The sequence below is a fragment of the Giraffa tippelskirchi genome, chromosome 9 (assembly GCF_054371585.1).
Source record: "Giraffa tippelskirchi isolate mGirTip1 chromosome 9, T2T-mGirTip1v1.2.pri, whole genome shotgun sequence".
Taxonomy (NCBI): Eukaryota; Metazoa; Chordata; class Mammalia; order Artiodactyla; family Giraffidae; genus Giraffa; species Giraffa tippelskirchi.
This window is the reverse complement of record NC_137283.1, coordinates 29,360,796-29,382,500: the sequence shown is the minus strand read 5'-3', so window position 1 is coordinate 29,382,500 and position 21,705 is coordinate 29,360,796. Positions and strand designations below refer to the sequence as shown.

The 21,705-nt window shown below is 38.7% G+C and overlaps 1 protein-coding gene across 50 annotated transcripts in view; it reads right to left on the bottom strand.

The window, feature by feature from the left end:
* FOXP1 (forkhead box P1) overlaps positions 1-21,705 on the bottom strand; it is a 618,285-nt gene that overhangs the window by 45,805 nt on the left and 550,775 nt on the right. For all 50 annotated transcript variants that reach the window (XM_081528351.1, XM_081528327.1, XM_081528350.1 and 47 more), the window contains one exon: positions 6,677-6,781. In XM_081528351.1, coding sequence (XP_081384477.1) covers positions 6,677-6,781 — 105 coding nt within the window. The remainder of the gene's footprint in view (positions 1-6,676; positions 6,782-21,705) is intronic.

Sequence of the window (21,705 nt, the reverse complement as noted above, 5' to 3'; positions counted from 1 at the left end):
CTTTTCAGTGAGGCTTTATAATTACACGCCGGAAGTGATCACGTGACACACCTAGGCTCCCTAACGGCGCTTAAGATCTAAGAACACACAGCACTGTCTCCACGGCGACACACCGTGCTGCGTACACAGGCGCAGGGATGTGCAGAACCGACTGAGGAGGCAGTCAGAAAATTCTCAGATGCTTTCAAAGCCTACGAGGAAAAATTAAATTTCATTTGCATTTCTGACTAAAATCTGTTTGCTGACAGAAAAAAATGCATTCCGATGTTACTTGCTTTTTTCTGAGCAAAGAGGTGGCACTGGGCCTGTTGTCTTTGGCAAACTTGTCTCAACTTTTCTATTGAACATTCTATAGATCACTAGAGGGCACTGTGGTATTTAGGCCATTCTGACCTCTGAGTGCTTGGAAAGGTCTTGAACTCCTGAACAATGTCGAAAGGTGAAAGGAGAGACTTTAAGGGGGAAAAAAATGTTTCTTGGTACCACCTGATATTTCTTTTTCTCAAACCAACTCAAAAAGGCGTAAGTGGTAAAGTCAATCCATAAACATATTAAGCTCATTGTGGAAAACTCCAAGACTTGTCGCCTGGGAACTGATGGGGGAACATTTCCTCCCCCACCCGCGACCCCCGGCTCTGGAGACTCAAAAGCAGAGGCGAGAATGGTATTTGCATATGCCCACCTTCTAGAAGGCTAGTCCCCTCCACGTGCTCTCCTGTACTCACCAGACGTAATTTCACTGCAGAACGTTCAGGCGTGCAAACCCAGAGCCACGAATGGGTTTCGAACAATTTATGATATCCGGCCTCCTTCGACATGTATTAGCATATACCTGGTTTCTTTAACATACACTTTGTTTTTCCAAAACCACAAACATCGGTGCTGGAATTTCATGTGGAAGCGCTTAAGGGGCTGAAAGTTAACACCTTTGTGATCCTTGCAGCCTCGCGGTGGCTGCGGAAACAAAAGCCTCTTTGTGGAGGCTTTCTTGAAATGTTTTCTTAACATGTTCCAAGTAGTTTTAGGCCGGGAACTAAAGTAAACAAGATGTTACCATGATAAAAACACTTGTGAAAACATTACAGAGCAGCACTTAGGAGTTTCTTGCACATAAAACTCTTCACAGTTTTCAGAAGTGAAATTCACAGGAAAAAAATTTTTTTTTTCTTTAAAAAGCAAATTAGTGATGAAATGTCCTCTGCTGTTTCCAGCCCTCAACCTTTTTGGAAGGGTCAAAGTTCCACTGCTGGGCATTTTCTTGTGACATTTCCCTCCCTGTCTCTCCAAGAGGACATATAAAATTTATTTTGGCTTTAAGAAGTAATGTACATCTGACTAACGTGTAAAGGAATTTGGGTTTTGATTGTCTGGCATGGTGCTTTTCTTCATGAGCAATAACCAAAAGATAAAAATGAAAACAAAATTTCTTTCAAATGGCTAGTAAGCAAGGGCCCAAATTATACTTTTTCCCAAACACACATGAGGGCCTGGTATTTGTGGAACTATGGATCTGTGTCTGATTTTACCCTTCAAGTCAGAAACAGGAAAATGTGGTCATGATTTAACCTTCACATCCACTCCCCACCTTGCTGAGGAATGGTATGAGCCCTTTTTCAAAGAGCAAAGAGGAAGAATTATAGATTCTGTTTTTATTGGTGAGGACTGTGTCTTCAACCTAGTTAAAAAAGAAAAAACAAAAAACCTGATCCATGAGGGGTGCGGACAGGAGCACACTCAGAACTTCACCTATCTGGATGGTACTGGGCTTGTTTTTGTTTTTCTGTTATCGGAGGATTCCAAGCAATGCAGGGCTGGCGGGCTGCAGTGAAGTTGAGCATGGGTACCTGCTGCTATCGGATTCCTCCAACAAACACAACCATCACATGATAACTCACAGTTGATAGATTTAAAAAAAAAATAACACTCAAACTGCAACTTGTTTTGAGAAGAAACAGGGAAATAAATGCACACAATAGACTGGGTATCTGCTGATTCTGATAAAGCATCCCTCTGTTGGCTAGGAGGGAAAGACAACAGGATGGTTGTTTGTACAGTATTTATCTTTTAAATCAAGGGCCCTGTGGTATACCTCACCTTGGGAACAAATACTGAAGAATGATCACAGAAGAGTGTCAAATCTCTGGTTCTGATTTACCAACAGTTATGATATTTTTCCCTCAGGAGGAGAAAAAAAAAAAAAAATAGGCCTCATTCTGAGACCTGAAACCAGCCAGGAGAGCGATGCCCAGGGAATTCGAGGATGTGGCTCAGCTGAAAACATAATGACACCAAAGAGAGTACCCTAGGTCAGAGGTCAGCAAACTGGTCCAAAGAACGCAGCCACACCCAGTCCTCACACAGAGTCTTATGGCTGCTTCTGTGCCCACAAGCTAAGTGCTTGTCTCGGAGACTAGGTGGCCTGCGAAAGTCCATCACATCGACTATCTGGCTCCTTTATAGGAAAAGTTTGCCAGCCCTGTCCGATGATCACCTTTGTGTAGGACACTCTACTGAAATTTATGGTTAAGGATTATACTAAAGAACAGTCTCTTCTGACATATTAAAGCTCTGCATAGTCACAACCTCTTCCCTAGGTACAAGGTCAGAAATACTTGTGAGAAAGTGAAACTGAAAGTTGCTTAGTTGTGTCTGACTCTTTGCGACCCCATGGACTATACAGTCCATGGAATTCTCTAGGCCAGAATACTGGAGTGGGTAGCCTTTCCCTTCTCCAGGAGATCTCCCCAACCCAGGGATCGAACCCAGGTCTCCCTCATTGCAGGCGGATTCTTTACCAGCTGAGTCACACGGGAAGCCCAATGTTTGTACAGTTTCAATTATTTCTTTTTAAAAATATACTTAAGTAGATGAGAAAAGAAGTACTAATATTTTTCAATAGTGCCTGCTACGGACCTGACACGATGTACCTTTTCATTCTCCCAACTCTAAGAGGCAGTTATTATCATCATCCCAGATCACACGTGCTTATACTGAGCTCAAAGAACGCACTCCTAGCAACTGGCTTCACGACCCATTCTGCCTTTCTTCAAAGCTTTCTTTATGCCTATTGCCGTACACAGTAAGCATACTGTTAATAAAATGAAGTGCTTCTAACCAGGTGCTATTATATAACGGTTAAGAGCAAGTCGTATGAAGTCACACTGCCTGGGTTTAGATCTTGACTCCACCTATTATTAGCTGGGTGACCTTGGGAAAAATATTTAACCTTGCTGTTCCTTAGTTTCCTTATCTGTATCTTGGGAGTAATACTGCAATAGTATCACTATAAGGTGGCTGTATTAAATGAGTTATATATGTAAAGCACTTCAAACTGTGACTGTTGAACAGGTCAGGGCTGTACCAGGGGAGTGTAAAATTCAAGGATTTAGAAGACAGGTGAAAAAAAAAAAATCTATGAAGCAACCTCTAAATCAAAGGCAGAGCAGGGGACTTCTTGGTGGTCCAGTGTGTAAGACTCCGCACTTCCAAGCAGGAATGTGGGTTTGATCCCTGACTGGGGAACTGAGATCCCACATGCCATGCAGCATGGCAATTAAAAAAAAGGAGGCGGGGGGATGCAGAGCAATTGACACTGTGTTAAGCAAGAGTGTCTTGGAAGTCTAAGACCTCTAGTATCAATTTTCTAAAACCATCAGAGAATACCTCTAAAGTGGGACCATGGGACAAGGTCCTGCTCGTGGGCCCAGGAAAAAGGTGCTTTCAGAGTCTACAAAATCTGGCAGTTTGAGAAGAAATGCTTCAAACATCACTTCCCGGTAATAATGACACTGCTGGGATGACATTCCAAGAGGCCGTACGGCAACGCTGGTTTCACTACAACCAACATGACCACCCTTCAGACTGAACCAACACACGAAGGATGTGAACTCACAAGAGTTACTTACTTTCACTACTCTAGGCCTGAAACTGGCAGACTACTGTGATTTCCAAGAGCTAAGATACCACTGAGGAAGAACATCAAAATCCTGAATTTGTCATACACTGTCAATCAATGGGTCAACTTGGGAAGGCACCAAGAGAACTCCAAGAACTAGAGGCAGTTTTATTATTCAGCATTTACTCTCCATTTGCTGCTTTACAAGATTCATTTTTTTTTTTTTTTTTTACTTTTGGGAACCAAGTCTCTCATCCCCAGCCCCCGTGTGGCCCCTGGGGGATGAACAACTTATTGCATTCTGCAGGTCAGCATGTGACTCAAGCCTAGCTGCCTCATTATGACTGGTTCAGAGCTAGAACACCTACTCACTCTGGGCTAATGACAGTCTGCCAAGGCCTGGAACTACTGAAAAAAAGAGATGCACTCTGGGATCAATCAACTTATGGCAGGTGAATCTGTCTTCTTTACTTTTACTTGGAAAGTAGGAAGTCAACACAGAAGAAAACAGAGCTAAGGAGCAATGAACCAATACTCCAATAACCTTGTTCAAGCATCAGGGTCCAGTCATGCTTGCAGCCAGCTGTATTATCAGACCTCCTAGTTATAGGAGCCAGTTATCAACCCCCAAAACCACCCTCCTTTTCTCTGGTTTAAGCCAATTTAAGTTGGATTTCTTTAACTTGCAAACATAAGTATTCTGACAAACGTATATCAATAAGTAAGTACTAGGAACTAAAGAAGTAACAGTTGCAGGACTATAGTGAGCATTTCAATTTCACTGAGCAAACATGCCATGTCATGTGCAAAACCACACAAAATAATAGAGGGACATGAATAAAAGTGAAAACTAAATAGGTGGTTTCCTATACAAGGGCCAGACTCCTAATATCCTTAGAAGAAAAATGGGCTTTTTTACAGGAATCAAGTCTAGGCTCTATTCTGATGATCTTCAGACCCATTTCTTTAGAAATGGATGTGGTTTGAAAGTGTGTTGTCTTTTCGTGGAGGTATATTTGCCTCCCCCCCACTACATATGTATACCTAACATCAGCTCACATAATAAATGAACCTAAGATCTGAGTGGGAAATACTTTGCCTATTAACAAAAAATTTTAAGTGGTCAATTGGAAAAATGCCCTTTTCCCTCATGACTCTAAAACTGACACAAGTCAATAAGAATGTTGATAGTAATTTTATAGTTCTAGAAACTTTATAAAATAAATCATATTTACAGATGTTCACTGGCCATTCTATAGAGGAGTGAAATTAAACCAAGATAGTTATCAAAGTCAGCATTGGTACAGAAAGTGAAACTAGAATTGAAATGTTTCTGCCAAGATCTGTTTCTCATTATCAAAATACAATTAGGCAAGTGATTAGGAAATAAGAAAATAAAGATTCTACAATAACGGATTTAGGAGAGAACAAAGCCCAGTTGCACTAACTTGAATTATCATAATTGTAAAGAGCTGTTGCTTAATTTAAAATAAAGTATCACTGCTCTTGAGTATTAATATTTAGAAACGATTTTAACTATTTCTTTTTAAAAAAATTTTAAGTACTTAAGTTTTTAATGACCACATAATGCTCTTGAAGTAAAATATTAAAGTGGGAAAGCACCAACACAGATTCACAGGCTTCCATTCATTAGTTAAAAACATGATATTCACCAGAAGTGCTTGCAGGTAGCACTGTATCTCTAAGGATAGCTTTATTAAAATATTTGTACCCGGGTCCATGAAGATAGATACTGAGATTGTTCTAATAATATAAAGATCTCACAAAACCAGAGACCTGCATGTAAATCAGCCCACCTCTAATATGGGGCTTGAATGAGACAGAAAAGTCAGAGGCAAAGACTCCCCACTGCCCCCCGGCCCCCAACACCCAGTTTGCAAGCCATCATGTACCTGTATATATAGGAGTTTTATACATGCATATGTTTGCTTGCTGCATGATATATAAATATAGTGAATATAATGCAGTATTACACTGTGTCCATACATCAATGATTCAATGATACTATGAATATATTTATGTGATGTCAATAATGCAGGGCAGTTTCATTTCAATATTTTTAAAGGACAAGGCACTGTAGATAAGGGAAATCTTAAGATGTAGTACAGAAGCATCTCATTTCAGCTTGGAGAGGGTTAACACATTTACTCAAGGGATGCTTAATCAGTGGTATAGATTCAAATGGGATAGCCCAAGTTTCAGTCATACTTAAACTGTAGGAATTAAACCGAATCCTTTTCCCTATAACAAGAATCTGAACAAAAGCCAACACTGATATAGAAAGGTAAGAATCAAACTGGTAGCTTTTCCTGGACATTTCTAAAGTCACTTGTGAAGAAACAAAGAAGAGGCCCAATCATCAAGTTGTAACTGGCCAGTAATTGACGCCGATTTTATAAAACCAGAGCTAGTGCCTGTGTCATTAATCTAATACAGAGGGGTGTGAGTAAAAGCAAAAACTAAACTAGTACACGTTTAACACTGGAACGATTTTTACTTAATCACTGTCATTCTGAGAAACTAAGTAAAAGATCTTACGAACAGGATCAAACTGCCCTTGGATATCAGTCCTTTCCACTTAACAAGGCAACACTCAATAGATCTGTAAAACTATGACTATGCTAGACATGGTGATTTTGAGTCTATCTTCAAAATGGTGGTGTGAAACCCTGCATCAAAAAGGCATTTCATGAGGAAAAGCATGAACAGTGGGAGGTGACGGCTACGTGTAAGAAGAAAGTGTTATCAAATCATTCTTACTTTAGAAATGACTGGAAATCTTCACACACTGCTTCACAGCCAGGCCACTTGCATACACCGTGTCCATAGAGAGGATGGCTATGGGGATGCTCCTCATGGGACAAACTGAAAGAAAACACACAGAGGACAAGAGAATGAATCGGCTGCCCAGAACCATCCCACCAGACATAAAAGGCAAGAGGAGCCAGCCCATGTGACCAAAATGCGAACACAAACCAACTTGTGCTTTCCTCTTCCCGTGGAATTTACGAATTACTTTTGCAGCACACTTTACTTACGAAGCAAGAGTTAAATTTCAAAATGTGAACAGTCCAATATTAGAAATGTTACCATCACATTTGAAAAGTGCTCGATAGGCTTTTGTTAAGAGGCAGACCTCTCAACTCAGACTGCAAAGGATTTGTTAAAAGGCCAGAACTTTATACCTATGGCTGATTCTTGTTGATGTTTGACAGAAAACAAAATTCTGTAAAGCTATTATCCTTCAATTAAAAAATACATAAATTTAAAAAAAGGCTAGAACTTACCATTTAGTCTACATAGTGGAAATTATAAACTGTACTTGATTTTGAGATTCTCCCCAGAATATTATAAAATTTTTCTCTCCCTTCTACCACAAAGAGCATCCCCCAAACTGTACAGTCTTTTCACAAGTTAATTTTACCAAGCAGAGTACAATAAAATAATTTAGAATGTAGAATGAAATAATTGAGAAAGACAAATGTATCCAAGTAGATGATTAACTTAACAACAACAACAAAGCTAACAGGAGCCGGAAGATTCTATCCCTACAATGACTGACACCAAGACTGTGGCATGGACACAAAGGGGTTTCTCCTCCACTGGGGCTCTAACAGATAGCGAATGATTTGGCCACACAGATGCAGGTCATAGGATGCTTTGATCCATGCCACGTAGTGCTTACAGAAGTGTATCTGTTGTACTTGCTGATGAACCATATTCTCAAATATTTTCTCCGTTAGATTTCTGCATCCAGACGTCTTTCAGACAAATTATTTTTACAGTCGTTTCCATAACCTTAGACTCCATCAAATAGAAATGTAAAACTAACATTAAGACTTCCGTTTTGTACTAAAGCACATTCTTTTCAAGGAAAGGGCTATTTTGCAACTTACTCCACTGCCTCTGCCAAACTCTGAACTTCAAGCACACTGAATTATAATTACACACACACAAACACATGACACAAATGCATGAGGGGCCTGTATGTTATATAACTGCCAGGATGTGTATTCATGTATTTTATCGATTCACATTCATAGAACAGACATCCACACATGCCACCTGTCCCTGACTTATGATGTAATTAATCCACAGTGAGCATATTATGAACATTTACACTAAGGTCATTAATACTAAGCACACACCTTAACAAAGATCCACAGGTCTCTTTGTGGCTCTTAGATGATTCACTTGGAAATCGAATATAATTTTAAAACAATAATAAACTATTTTGCCTGACAATAGAAAATGAATCTGAGAAACAACAACAAACAAACAAACCAACAACAACAACAAAAAAAAGACTAAGTTAGGAAAGCACTGAAAGGTGCCCTCACGGAAGAAAGAGAGTGAGTGACCCAAGCGAACTAAGGTAGTTACAGTGAGCTTTCTAAAGCCCAGCAATAAAACAGTATCTCTGAGCGGGTAAAAGGGTGAAATTCCATTGGAATGAAGCAAAGAATGACTACCTATCCACGTTCATCTTCTGAATTTAAAAAATAAAGGATGGTACAAAACAGAATTTTTTAAAAAATCACTGGCAATATTTAAAATCCAAGAATCCTTCTAAGTAACAAGATCCTCAGAATATCTGAGGGAAGGAAATCATTTAAAAAGAAAACTGTTCCAAACCAATAGCTTACAAAGGAAAAAAAGAAAAAAAAAAAAAAAAGCCTAGCCACAATAACTCTTTTCTTTACCAATTTTGTGAAGATTAAAGTATTTTCATAATCCTAAAAGAATCAGTGTATGTTTGTTGTACAAACCTTGAAAAGAAAAAAATTTACTCCTGAATACACACAGATACATTTTTGATAAATTAAGGCATGGAGGTTTGTATTATTCTTTCAAATTTAAGATAATTTTGTAAATAATGTGTCTTGTTATCAACTAATTAATCCTTAAAAGCCTTATATATTGATGCATAACAGCTTGTTATATACCATCTCAGGTCAAGTTATCTTAAGCCAAAATCAATCTAACATGTCTCCATTTTGGACACTGAGGTTCCCTTTATGATGAATAATGTTAGAAATAAACTATACCGGGCCAAACATCCCAGTACAGAGCTGATTTCCACCAGAAGATACATTCAGAGAAATGGACCACTCTTTGAAATCAGTACTAAGTTTTAACACTGGCCACAGATATTTTAAGTAGATCTTGAGAAATGCTACATGCTGAGTACATTCTTAGTCATTGTACCTACTTTGTTTGATTCTTTAGATTAGAAATGAGGAGACTCAGCTAATTTAGACATAAAATTAACTGCACTTACTGCACTAGTTACAAATTGACAATGGTTATTCTTCCATGCTTTGTGGGTTAAGCCAAGAAGGTTATCAAAGTTACAGTGTGAAAGAAAGTAACATGTCTTTAAATAAAATGCACATAATTTAGTAACTTTGCTACTCCCACTTCCTACCCTCCAAAACATCCCCTGTTTCTTGACTGACTTATTTGTAACCTGAATTAAAATACCACTCTCTAAGAATGTATATTTGGTTCAACTTAATATCCTTATTTCAAAGGAAGGATAGATGACAACTCACTGGAGCCTCACAAGGGTAACCGTCCACATCTGAAGGCTAAGAGAAATGCCGACTCCTGGTGCGCACACATATTTACATACTCAGCAGACCTCTTGAAAACCTGCTCTACCTTAAAACTGTATTTTTATCACAAAACCATTACATGATCTTATTTTTACAAGTTCACTTCATACTGTGTTGGCTCCTCAACTTTGCCCCAACTTCATCCCACACCTAGCACAACCCCACCCTGGTCAACACTGCAGGTGCCCTGGCACATCGCCACGCTGTGTTCTTTTTCTCAAGCATTACTAGAGTTTACAAACATGGAAATAGGCTATACCTACTACTGTCACTTGCTTTCCATATGTGAATACTTTATATTTGATTGGAATACACCTGCTTTACAATATTGTTTCAGTTTCTGCTGTTCAACAGTGTGAATCAGCTATTCTTATACATATATCCCCTCCCTGGTAAGCCTCCCTGCCCCTAATCCCACTCCTCCAGATCACCACAGAGCATCTAGCTGAGCTCCCTGTGCTACACAGCAGCTTCCCACTAGCTAGCTATCTCACACATGGTAGTGTACATATGTCAGCACAACTCTCTCAACTCATACACAACTGACTGAAATAAAGAGACTGGCTTTGGAAGGAAAAAGAACAGACTGGCAGTGGTGATGGGGAATAGCATCTCTGGAAAGACACATAAGATATTGTAATACTTGTTCCCTCTGGGGCACTAGGGGAGTAGAGAAACAAAATTTTCACTGTATCATTTTTTATATCTTTTGAAGTTTTAGATTTTGTGCATGACAGGTATGTTTTTCTGTGAAACTGTTCAATATATGTATAAACACATACACTGATCCACACAAACCCACACAGAAACATATATAAGCATGATAAAACCAAGTGCTGTCTATGCGGGACTCACTCTCCAAATTGATGCTGGTGTAAGCAAATGTGGTACCTTTGTGGCCTGTGTGGCTAAGTCTCGCTTCTGGCCTTTTAGTCATTTTGGATGAAGCACCCTCAGACCTCACCAGGTGTACCCCTGAATGGGAGTTTTTCTGTTTCACCAGAAAAGTGGAAAAAGTTTCTATTCTTACTGCCTTTTGGGACATGCCAAAAGGGACAAGACAGGAAACTGAAAAAAAGAAAGAAAAAAGAGTACGGCTACTCCAGTACTCTTGCCTGGAAAATCCCATGGACAGAGGAGCCTGGTGGGCTGGATCACAAGGAGTTGGATACAACTGAGCAAACACACACACACACACACACACACACACACACACTTATGAATTTGGAGGACCAGAGGTGATCTTGTGGTAATCTAATCCAACACCCATATTTTCAGAAGAGTAAATAAAGTTTAATAAATGAGCATGGGAATTTTTAAACTTGAGTTAACTCAGAATTACATTTTCATGATGAAACTTGGTGGGAAAATGACCACCTCAACATGGTTAGATAAAACCTGTAACTTAATCATTTAAATCAACTGTTTAAAGGGGAGCTCACTGATGTGAGAAGTGTACAACTTCTGAAAAGCTGCCAAGATCAGTTTGAATAAATGCTGAATAAAGTGTTGAATAATAGATGAATAAATAGATATATTTGATTTTAAAGGGATCTAAACATGCTTGCCCCAAAATTAACCTTCAAAAGTGTAAGGTCAATTGTTTAACAGACAATGTCTTACTATGAACTTCCAGGTTGAAAATTTTTAGGGGCAGGGATTGCATCTAATTCATCTCTACCTACTCAGTACCTTGCACAGAACATGGGTTCAGTTAATGTTAGATGGACTGGTGAATGCACACACAATAATTATATTATTCTATTTAATTTCTGTGTGGACATATAGGCAATTAATATTTGCCTTAAAAAAAAAAATTCTTGAAGGTTGGGATCAGAATGATGCTAACTGACTTGAAAAAACAGCATTCTGGCACTTTCTATTATTTAGCTTTATTCCAAATGTATAAAATACAAATAGTACACAGTCAAAAAAAAAAAACAACAGGTGATTTAAATTTCTTCTGATAATCCTTGGTATGTAAAAAGTAGATATATTTATTAACACAATAATAGTGACAACATTTCAGGTTAGAAAGAACCAACTTGCCACGAAAAGTATAATTACACAAAAATATGTAACGATTTCTAATATTACATAATACTAAATACGCTCTATATTAGTCAGTATGATGTAATGGTGTCAATGACATTTATTTAAAACTTGTTTTGGTTCTTATTATGTTAAAGTATACCAGCCAGAGCCTTAATTTCACCAGTGTCTTTGGCCTTTGATAAGATTTTAAATAATGGTACGGTTTTTCACCCGTGATGATTCACTATTACGTTGTTAAGTTCGCCACTCAACCAGAATTTGGACTAGAATGACTGTTAAAACTAACAACAACTTCTTACTTCAATCTGTACACGTTAGTGGTCTTTATGCTCTTAGTCCTGAAAGCTCATTTTCCCTGCGGTAACCAAGAGAAGACTCTCTGAAGGAGATGAAAAACACAGACACCTCAGAGAAAAGGGAATCCCCCCTACACTGTTGGTGTAAATGTAAACTGGTCACAGCCGCTATGGAGAACAGTATGGAGGCTCCTTACAAAACTGAAAACAGAGTTCAGATATGTTCCAGCAATCACACTCCTGTGCATATATCCAAGGGAAACTAATTCAAAAAGATACATGTACCCCAGTGTTCATAGCAGCACTACTTACTAACGCAAGAGCGAAGACACTGCAGAAACCTAATATTTAGGTGTCTTATGATGAACCCACTGACAGGTGGAAGGATAAAGAAGATGTGGTACATACGTGCAATGGAACACTACTCAGCCATAAAAGACTGAAATGATGTCATTTGCAACAACAGGGATGGACTTAAAAGATTATCACAGCAACTGAAGTAAGTCAGACAGAGAAAGACAAATATGTAGCACTTATATGTGGAATCTAAAAAATGACACAAATGAATTTGTTTACAAAACAGAAACAGACTCACAGACACAGAAAACGAACTTATGGGGGGAAAGACAAGTTAGGAGTTTGGGATTCACATATCCGCACTACTATATATAAAATAATCGACAAGGACGTACTGTATAGCACAGGGAATATCTCAATATCTTGTAATAAACTGCAACGGAAAATAATCTAAAAAGAAAAAAGAAGAGCACAGACACCTCACTGCACCTCAATGTCAATTTTCTTGTCTCCTAAAGTTATAACTCCAGCTTTTCCTGCATGCTACCTTTCATGTCTGTATATTAACTTTCATCCTGTTTGTTTTTCCTCTTTTCCAAATTTCCAAATTTGTCTTCTGTTATTTTTCTCAATTTCTGATTCATCTGCAACAAAAGTCTGCATCTGTGCCCATTAGGGCTTATAACTTCTCCCCTTTGCCCTCATCATCAACTCCAAATTATAAATTGTATTTCATTTCATTAGCATGTTGTTTGACACTTTTAAGTTCCAGAAGACTGTTGGTCATTTTCTAATGGCTCAAAATGATGGAATACATTTTTCTAAGTTTTACTGAGGTATGGTTCATATCCCTCAATGAAACCGATGCTGGGAAAGATAGAAGGCAGGAGGAGAAGGAGATGACAGAGGACGAGATGGTTGGATGGCATCACCAACTCAATGGACATGAGTTTGAGCAAGCTCTGGGAGATGGTGAAGGACAGGGAATCCTGGTGTGCTGCAGTCCATGGGGTTGCGAAGAGTCAGACACAATGAGCTACTGAACAACACAGTCCATATCCCAAACAACTCACTTATTTAAAGTACATAATTCAGGGAATTTCCTGGGTTCCAGTGGTTAGGATTTGGCACTTTCACTGTGGGGGGTGGATTCAATTCCTGGCTGGGAAACTAAGGCCCCTCAAGACTCGAGGTGCAGCCAAAAATAACTAACTAAATAAAGTACATAATGCAATGGCATATATAAAGAATATAATGCAATATTCACAGACCTGTCAAAGTATTACCAGAATGTGATTTTAGAACATTTTATCTCACACCAAAAAGAAACACTGTACCCATTAGCAGTCACTGCCCTAGTCCCTGTCAATCACTCATCAACTTTCTGTGTCTAGAGATTTGCCTATTCTGAACATTTCCTATAAAGCGAATCATGTAAAAAGGGGTCTTGTGCATCTGGCTTCTTTCACTTATCTTGGTGTCCTGAAGGGCCACACTGTAGCATGTGCCAGTACTTCATTTCCTTTTTTATGACTGAATACTATTCCCCTGTATGTATAGAACACATCTTGTTTATCCATTCATCTGCTGATTAACCTTTGGGATGGTCCCACATTGTGGCCACTGTGGTGACAGTGGTGATATTACAATTCACATTCATGTACCTGTTTGAGTATATGTTTTCAATAATCTGGGGTATATATTTAGGAGTAGAACTGCTGGGTCATGTGCTAACTCTATGGTTAACATTTTGAGAAACTGCCCAGCTATTTTCCAAAGCAGCTGCACTATGCTGTATTCTCACCAGCACTGTTTGAGGGTTCCAACTTCTCCACATCCTTGCCAATACACTTGCCATCTATCTTTTTCATAGCCAATCCAGAAGATACAAATTGTTACCTTTCTGTACTTTTGATTTATGCTTATTTAAAGATTAATGATGCTGATATATACAATATTACTGTCATCAAAAGGAATGAAACTGTGCCATTTAAGGAGATGTGGATGGACCTAGAGACTGTCATAGAGAGTGAAGTCAGAAAGAGAAAAACAAATATTACATATTAACTAACATATGAGGATCTAGAAGGACAGTACAGATCTTATTTACAACGCAGAAACAGAAACACAGACACAGGAAACAAGCATATGGATACAAAAGGGGAAGGGGGAGTGGGATGAATTGAGAAACTGGGATTGACATGCATGCACTATCGATACTATGTATAAAACAGGTAACTACTGAGAACCTACTGCACAGCACAGTGAACTCTACTCAACACTCTGTGGTAACTTAAATGGGAAGGAAACCCAAAAAGAGGGGATACATGTAAACATATAGCTGTTCACTTTGCTATGCAGCAGAAACAAAACAGTGTAAAGCAACTACACTCCAAGACAGTTAAAAAAAAAGGTTAAGGACTCTGATCATTTTTTCATGTGCTTATTGATCATTTGTATATCTTCTTTAGACAATGTCAATTCAGACCTTTTGCCTATCAAAAAACACTGGGTTCTCTTTATTTTGGAGCTGCAAGTTTTTTCATGTATACATTTCTGCATGCGAGTCCATTATGAGATATATGATTTGCAAACACTGGTGCCCATTTTGTAGATTTCTTCTCAGTTTATTGACGGTATGCTTTGAGGAACGAAAGTTTTACATTTTGATGAAGTCCAATCTTTTTTCTCCCCACTTTGGTACCTTGTTGTCCTTGCGGTGTCACATTTAAGAAACCACTGACTGATTCAAAGCAATTAAGACTTATTCTATATTCTCTTCCAAGAGCTTTAGCCCTCACATTTAATTGAGTTTGAGTTAATTTTTGTATTTTATGTGAGGTAGGTATAGAGCTTCATTCTTTTGCATGTTGTTCCAGCAGTGTTTGATGAAAAGATTATTCTATCCCAAGTGCGCTGTGTTGGCACTTTTGCCAAAACCACAAATGAACATAAGTGTCAAGATTGGAATTAGTTTTCTTTACATATATATTTTTGTTGCTTCACTTTTGCTGATTTTCTTTTTTCCAAACATATTATCTCCATTCTCAAAAGAATTTATAATCATAATTTAAAGTAATTTTGAAATTACATTAGTATAATTTTTGAAGTTTGACTTGGGGGGGGATGGAGATACATTTTAATAAAAATAAAACCTGAGCAATCAAACATTTTGAGGAATGAATGCCTAGGGACAATTTTTGTTCTCCAGATTCTGTTGATCCCTTGGTGTGCTGAAAAATCATTTCAGAATGTACTTTGTGGATCTCTCCACCTAACACATGAATGGAGTGTAACTTAACCTTTTCCTGAGGGCCAGCACTATGCGGAGGGATGGGTAACCAGGTGAATGAAGACGCCGTTCCTCATTACAGAAGTGCTAAAGTGCTTCTTACACTTTTCTCATTTGCTCATTACAGCAAGCTTGCAAGTCATTTAACTGTCCTGCCTTCCAACTCCTCATGTCACAACCACAGGGAATCACAAGTGATGACCTGTGTGGCTTCTCCCAAGGGGAAGGCCTCCACCAAACTTTTACTAGTTATGCAGATGAAAGAGGGTGTGAGCAGAAACACTCTCGAAGCATATTTGCAACTAAAATGCTTTGTTTTGTGGAATTCATTTATACTATTACTCTTCTGAGTTCGAGAGTAGAAAAGAGGAGCATTTATCTTTATAAGATGATGAAGTTCATTTATGTTCATGATGTCACTTTGATAAATATAAAATTGTTGACAATATATTTAGGCAGAAAAAGTATTGTTCTATGAGGTTGTAAATTAAATTCTTTGAAATATATAATTTATAAATATGTATGGATATATTATAATAAATATACACATATTGATATTTATGTAAATATGATATGCAATGTATTATATATTTATATGACATTTTTATTGTATATGCATTATTTTGAATTATATATAAACTAAATTCTTAAAAACACATTCATGAATGTATTTATAAATTAAATATATTTATAAATATATCTATACATACTTATAGATTACATCATTGTTTACAAATGGTGTCATGTTAAGGTGTGTAACTTGTTATTGATAACCAATAAAATAAATTGGAAAAAAAAAGAATAAGGAGTAGTTGCTGAATGAGATTTGGTTAAAGAAATGATAGCTATGTCCTTACCTCTGAGGGAGAGCAGGAAGCTACCTTTTTCTAAAGCATTCCCCACGCCCTGCAAATATATACACCAAAAAGCACATCCACTCCCCTTGGCCACCTCCTTTGACTTAGAAGCTGTTCCGCGCTTCCCTTTCCCCACCGGCCACCATCCTCTTTCCAACCATGCTTTAACAACTTACACAAAACCCACCCGACTTTCCTTCCTTCTCTTTTCTCCTCACTTCTTAGTTCTTAGCACATTTCCCTGCCTCCTACTTTGCTACTATATCCTACTCATTGAGGACTGAAGTAACATCAAATTTCTTAAGTCTGAATATGGAGTCCAAATTTGATTTTGAATGATAAAGTGATACCTGAAAACATCATCAGACCTCAGATGCTTTAACACTAATTTTCAAGAACTGATATCATGTATTTGTGAATATACAGGAAGTCAACTTGAACGATATCAAACTGGGTGAGCTGGCTTTGGAATTTGATCATGGATGACCAATTAAAAAAAAGCAATGTAGATTTCACAATAGCAAAAGAAATGATTACTGACATACTGAGGACAATTTTCCATCTTGCAGTCTATCATTTGAATATTTTTCATACTAGAGAATAATGCCTCAAAATCAGCCAGAAGTCAAATCCTACACTCCTGTAGTAAATAAGAGGACAGGTCCAGTCTCTTCATGTGTTATACTGTAGCGGATGGGGGAGGGGAGGGAGCTTTTTCATCTGTCTAGGAAAGGGAAAATGGTATGTGGGAACAGGGAAAAGGGTGACTCTAGCATTGTATCTGTTTTCCTGGTGCCTTTGTGAAAATGACCTTTGTCCTTTAACTTTCACTGAGAACACTTCAAGAAGCAGATGGACTGCTTCTGAAGAGTTGGGACAAGATTCAGGCATTGCATTTCCAGCACACTGCCTTAAGTTTTGCTTTTTTGCTCGTTTCAGAAATACATCATCCTTAGGTGTTTATTAATCAGGTTTCTGAAAGCAAGCTGGCAATCAGTTCTATCCTCAAAGAGAAAGGTGTTTTATTAAAGCCCATTAAAGGGCCAGCTCTAGAGCACAGAAAGATGGGAACGCTCTCCAAACTGGGAGACACACACGCTTCTCTCTCTTTCACTCTCCCACGCAGTGAGTCCCTGATTTTCCTTCCCCACCACGCTCATCATCTCAATTTTCTGCTGCTTTTCAGATCATGCTTAATTAGAGGATTTCACATTCCCTTGTGATATGATATTCATGAGGAAAACTTGCAATTGGAGTGACTGTGAATTAGTCTAGTAAGTGCCAGATTTGTGCTTTTAAACAATGATGGAGATTATTGTTATTATCTGCTTGAGGTCTACCTTAACTAACTTCACATCTGAAACACAAGCTATTAACTATTTACATCTGGGTTTTTCTTTTTCTGGAAATACAAATTATCTTGAAAGAAATATGGGTCACCTTTCTGCAGTGGTCCTCAGGGAATGGCCCACTTTCACAGGGATTTGGATGAGTTAGAGTGATATACAAATACCCTCACTTTCGTAGTTAAGGGTTCATGCTCATGTGTACTGGGAAAAAAAAAAAAAGGACTAATATATCAGATTTGTGACTTCTCAGTGGTAACTTTTTATAAAACCTATTTAACTTCATCGATTTTAAGAAAAAAATAAAAACACGTACATGCAGGTATGGCAAAAGTTGAAGATGGCGAGAGAATGACTCCAAGACTTGTCGCCTCGGATGAAAGGATTAAAACTGGGTCTACAGGTAAGGATACACACTCTTCCTTTTTTCCAGGGCTAATCACAGAGTAATGCTTCTCAAATTCTATCACAGATGTAAACTACCTGGAGATCTTTTTTAACACGCAGACTTTGATTCAGTAGTTCTGGGATGGGACCCAAGAGAATACATGCTCCTGGGTGACGGTGACGCTATGTGGCCTGGACCACAACTTGAGTGCTAAGGATCAGGGAGTTCCCTGTTCTGAATCTGTCCTAAAAGTGATCTTGCTTCCAGAACTATTCATGTGATGTCCTCTCTATTAACTGTCGGCTGAAATGCCAACTGCAGATGGGTAGTTCTGGAAAAGGGGACGCTGGGCAACCTCACCAAGCAACAGGTACAAACTCACAAAAACTTTTGCTGGCCCAAAGTTAAGAATTATATGCAAGTTTTTTTTTGTTTGTTTGTTTTTTTTTAAATATAATGAAACAGGTAAGACTGAAGTTAGCACCAGGAAAAGGTCATTTCCAGTGTTACATTAGCTCTGATCTGTTGAGTGATCTGGCCAGTGAACAGTGTTTACCAGGTACTCTATTTATCAGGAGAACCCTGGAGTAAACTGTTGAATCTGGGTTTGACAACAATCCCAAGTCATCACAGTATCCCTGAACCTGGGACAAGAGGATGTATATTGTAAGTCAGTAGGAAACCAGGATATATCATGAAAGCAGGATTTCCATCCACTTGGCATAGTACCATATTCAGTCAAGGTTCTCAGTAATAACAAAGAAGTCCTACCAAAATATCCCAAAAGATGAGATGTGTGCATTCAACGATAGCTCACACAATGCCAGGAAGAACAAGAATGCATATTTGTAAAAACTAGCAAATTTAATTTGTATTAGACAAAACTATATCTCATCTCTCCAACTCCTGGTTTCACAGATACTGTTTCTTAGGATGAGGCTTATTTTATTTACATTAAAAATGACTCGATTTAAAGAACATAATATAAATAATAGTCAGCTAAGCAGAACTGGCAAACCACATCACAATGGGGCACATACTGAAATGACTAAACTTTGGGAAAATCAAAGTGCATGAAATAGCCCTCAAGGAGAGGCAGTCTATAACTGGAATTACTTCCTGAGTCAACAGTGATCCAGTGGTGGTAAGTCTCTTTGAGTTTTCAATAGGAAAGAAGAGCCTCAGAGTTATCCTTCATGATCCACAAAAGCCACAAGAGCACAGTGCAGTGTGTCAGACGCTTCGAGGACTAGATCCTACCCTTCAGGACTGGGGGGCACCCTATGTGCAGGTTATGGATGTGACTTGTCAGGAGCTGCTTTACCAAATGGTACGAATCTGAGGTCTGGTGCCATGCTGACAGGTCCTAAGTTTGGCAGTTACTTTTTTGCCATCACCTCCATGTCCCTTTTCAGCTATACTGGGCAAACACACAATCTTGATTTCAGAAGCAAGGGCATAGCAAGACAACAGAGCAGAGAAGGAGAGCTTGAGTATCAGAGACTGGGCCGGCGTGTTCCGATCAATCACAAACACAGGGCGGGTGATGACAAAGGCTGAATGCCTGTGTTCGCGTGGTGACGAGTGAAGGGATAAATAAAGGAAAAGGACAAGAAGAGGCAGAGGTCCAGCTTTTGTTTCTGACACCCATGAGGGCAACCGCTATCCCAAGGTTGTAAGTGAGAGTTTCCCACTGGCAGCATTAACACTGGGATCTCGTTAAGAAAACAGAATGCTTTCCAAAGAGGGGCTGTGAGCAACTGTGTCAATACAGACATAGGGACCACTAATCCAAAAGATATTAACACCATTAGGCAGGCATGCGCATTATGTCCGTGCAAGTGTTTGCCCTGGTGACTCACAAGGTCTGTGTGGAACCTTGTCCATATGTTAGAGGAAACAAGGAGACCCAGAAAACCAAAGAACATACATAAAAGTTCCAATCCTAATTCTTCTCATTTAATCCCTGCCCCTGACACGCTGTGGAAGTCAGCACAAGCATACTCCAGAATCAGAGGAGTCATGTAACAGAAGTATCTGAGGGTCAGATGAGAAAGCAGAGGTGATTCAATGAGAAAGGGACTTAGAGAAATAAAATGGCTAAAAACCATTAGGCACTTGCATTTTATGTTCTCCAAGAATTACTTCCTACTTTACGACATTCCTTTTATTTCTCAGTAGTATAAGATGCTTCATTAATGCTCACTGAATTAAACTCTTCTCTGCCCCAAATTCAGTATTTTTGTTGTCGTTGTTGTTGTTTGGCTGAACCACGCAGCATGTAGGATCTCAGTTCTCCAACTAGAGATGGAACCTTTGCCGCCTGCAGTGGAAGCACTGTCTTAATCGCTTCCCCAGACCACCAGGGAAGTTCCTCAGCATGTTTTATGAAACACCTACTTTGTGCTTAAGCATCGTGTTGGGTTCCTAGATCACGGTCTATGAACTTAGATTCCTAAGAAGAATCATGGCAGAGTGCTAAGATAACACTACCATTTCTGTATCATGTGTTAAGATAGTATTAGAACTTTTGTATGAATAGATAATTGTGTGCAGGTGTGTATGTATTTCTCATACTTTAAAATTTTTATACTATAGGTACTATGTTAGCCATGCAATTGATTAAAAGTATCTTTAATATGCTCAGAAGGTAAAGAATCTGCACGCAATGTGGGAGACCTGGGTTTGATCCCTGGGTCGGGAAGATCCCCTGGAGAACGGCTATCCACTTCAGTAATTTTGCCCGGAGAATTCCATGGACAGACGATCTCTGCGGGCTATAGTCCATAGGGTCTCAAAGAGTCAGACATGACTGAGTGACTAACATTTTTACTTTATCTTTAGTAGAAGTGCATACTTAAAAGTTTTAATACTGACGGGGTGACTGATCAAACACATTTTGGAGTTCATTGGTGTAGACTATAACTAAGCTCTCAATCTCTCTAGAAAGGGTGTGCCCAATCCCCCAGCTGAGGAGAAAGAGAGAGAACTGAACAGATGACTGGAACATAAAATTTTGTAATATTTGATCTGGGACTTAGAGTATCAATAGGAGCTCAATGCTAAAAGGAACAGAGTAAGAGAAACTAAAGCTCAAAAAGCAATTTCAGGCATACAATGAATAAATGAATAAATAAAGTTTAGAAAGACAAACCCAGAGTACTTACAAGTGATTTAAAGACCAACATTAGGAATTTTTAAAAATAAATTTGCTCCATAAGATAGTTTATATTGGGTCAAAGTCTTTAGAATTTCTTCTTTTTGAAATGTTAAGCCTTGGCACTTGGACGCAGACTGTCTTAAATACTGAATAATAGTTACCAAGCTCCCTCCTCTGTCACTTAAGACTCGCAGAAGGCAAGAATGCCATGGCATCAGAACAGCAGTTGGCTGTGCTATGGCAGTGGTTCCCAGAGTATGGTCCTCGGGAACTTTTCAGAGACGGAAATTTTACGGCCCCACCCCCAGTACAGAATCAGAAACAGTAGGACTAGGGTTCAGCAATCTGCAGTTCAGTCCTCCAGATGATTCTGAAGCAAGCTAAAGACTGAGAATCACTCTGACCAGAAAGCCAAATTTTCTGTCTTGTTTGGAGCACCATAAGTATCAACAAAGGCTAACCAGTTACTCCTATACTATC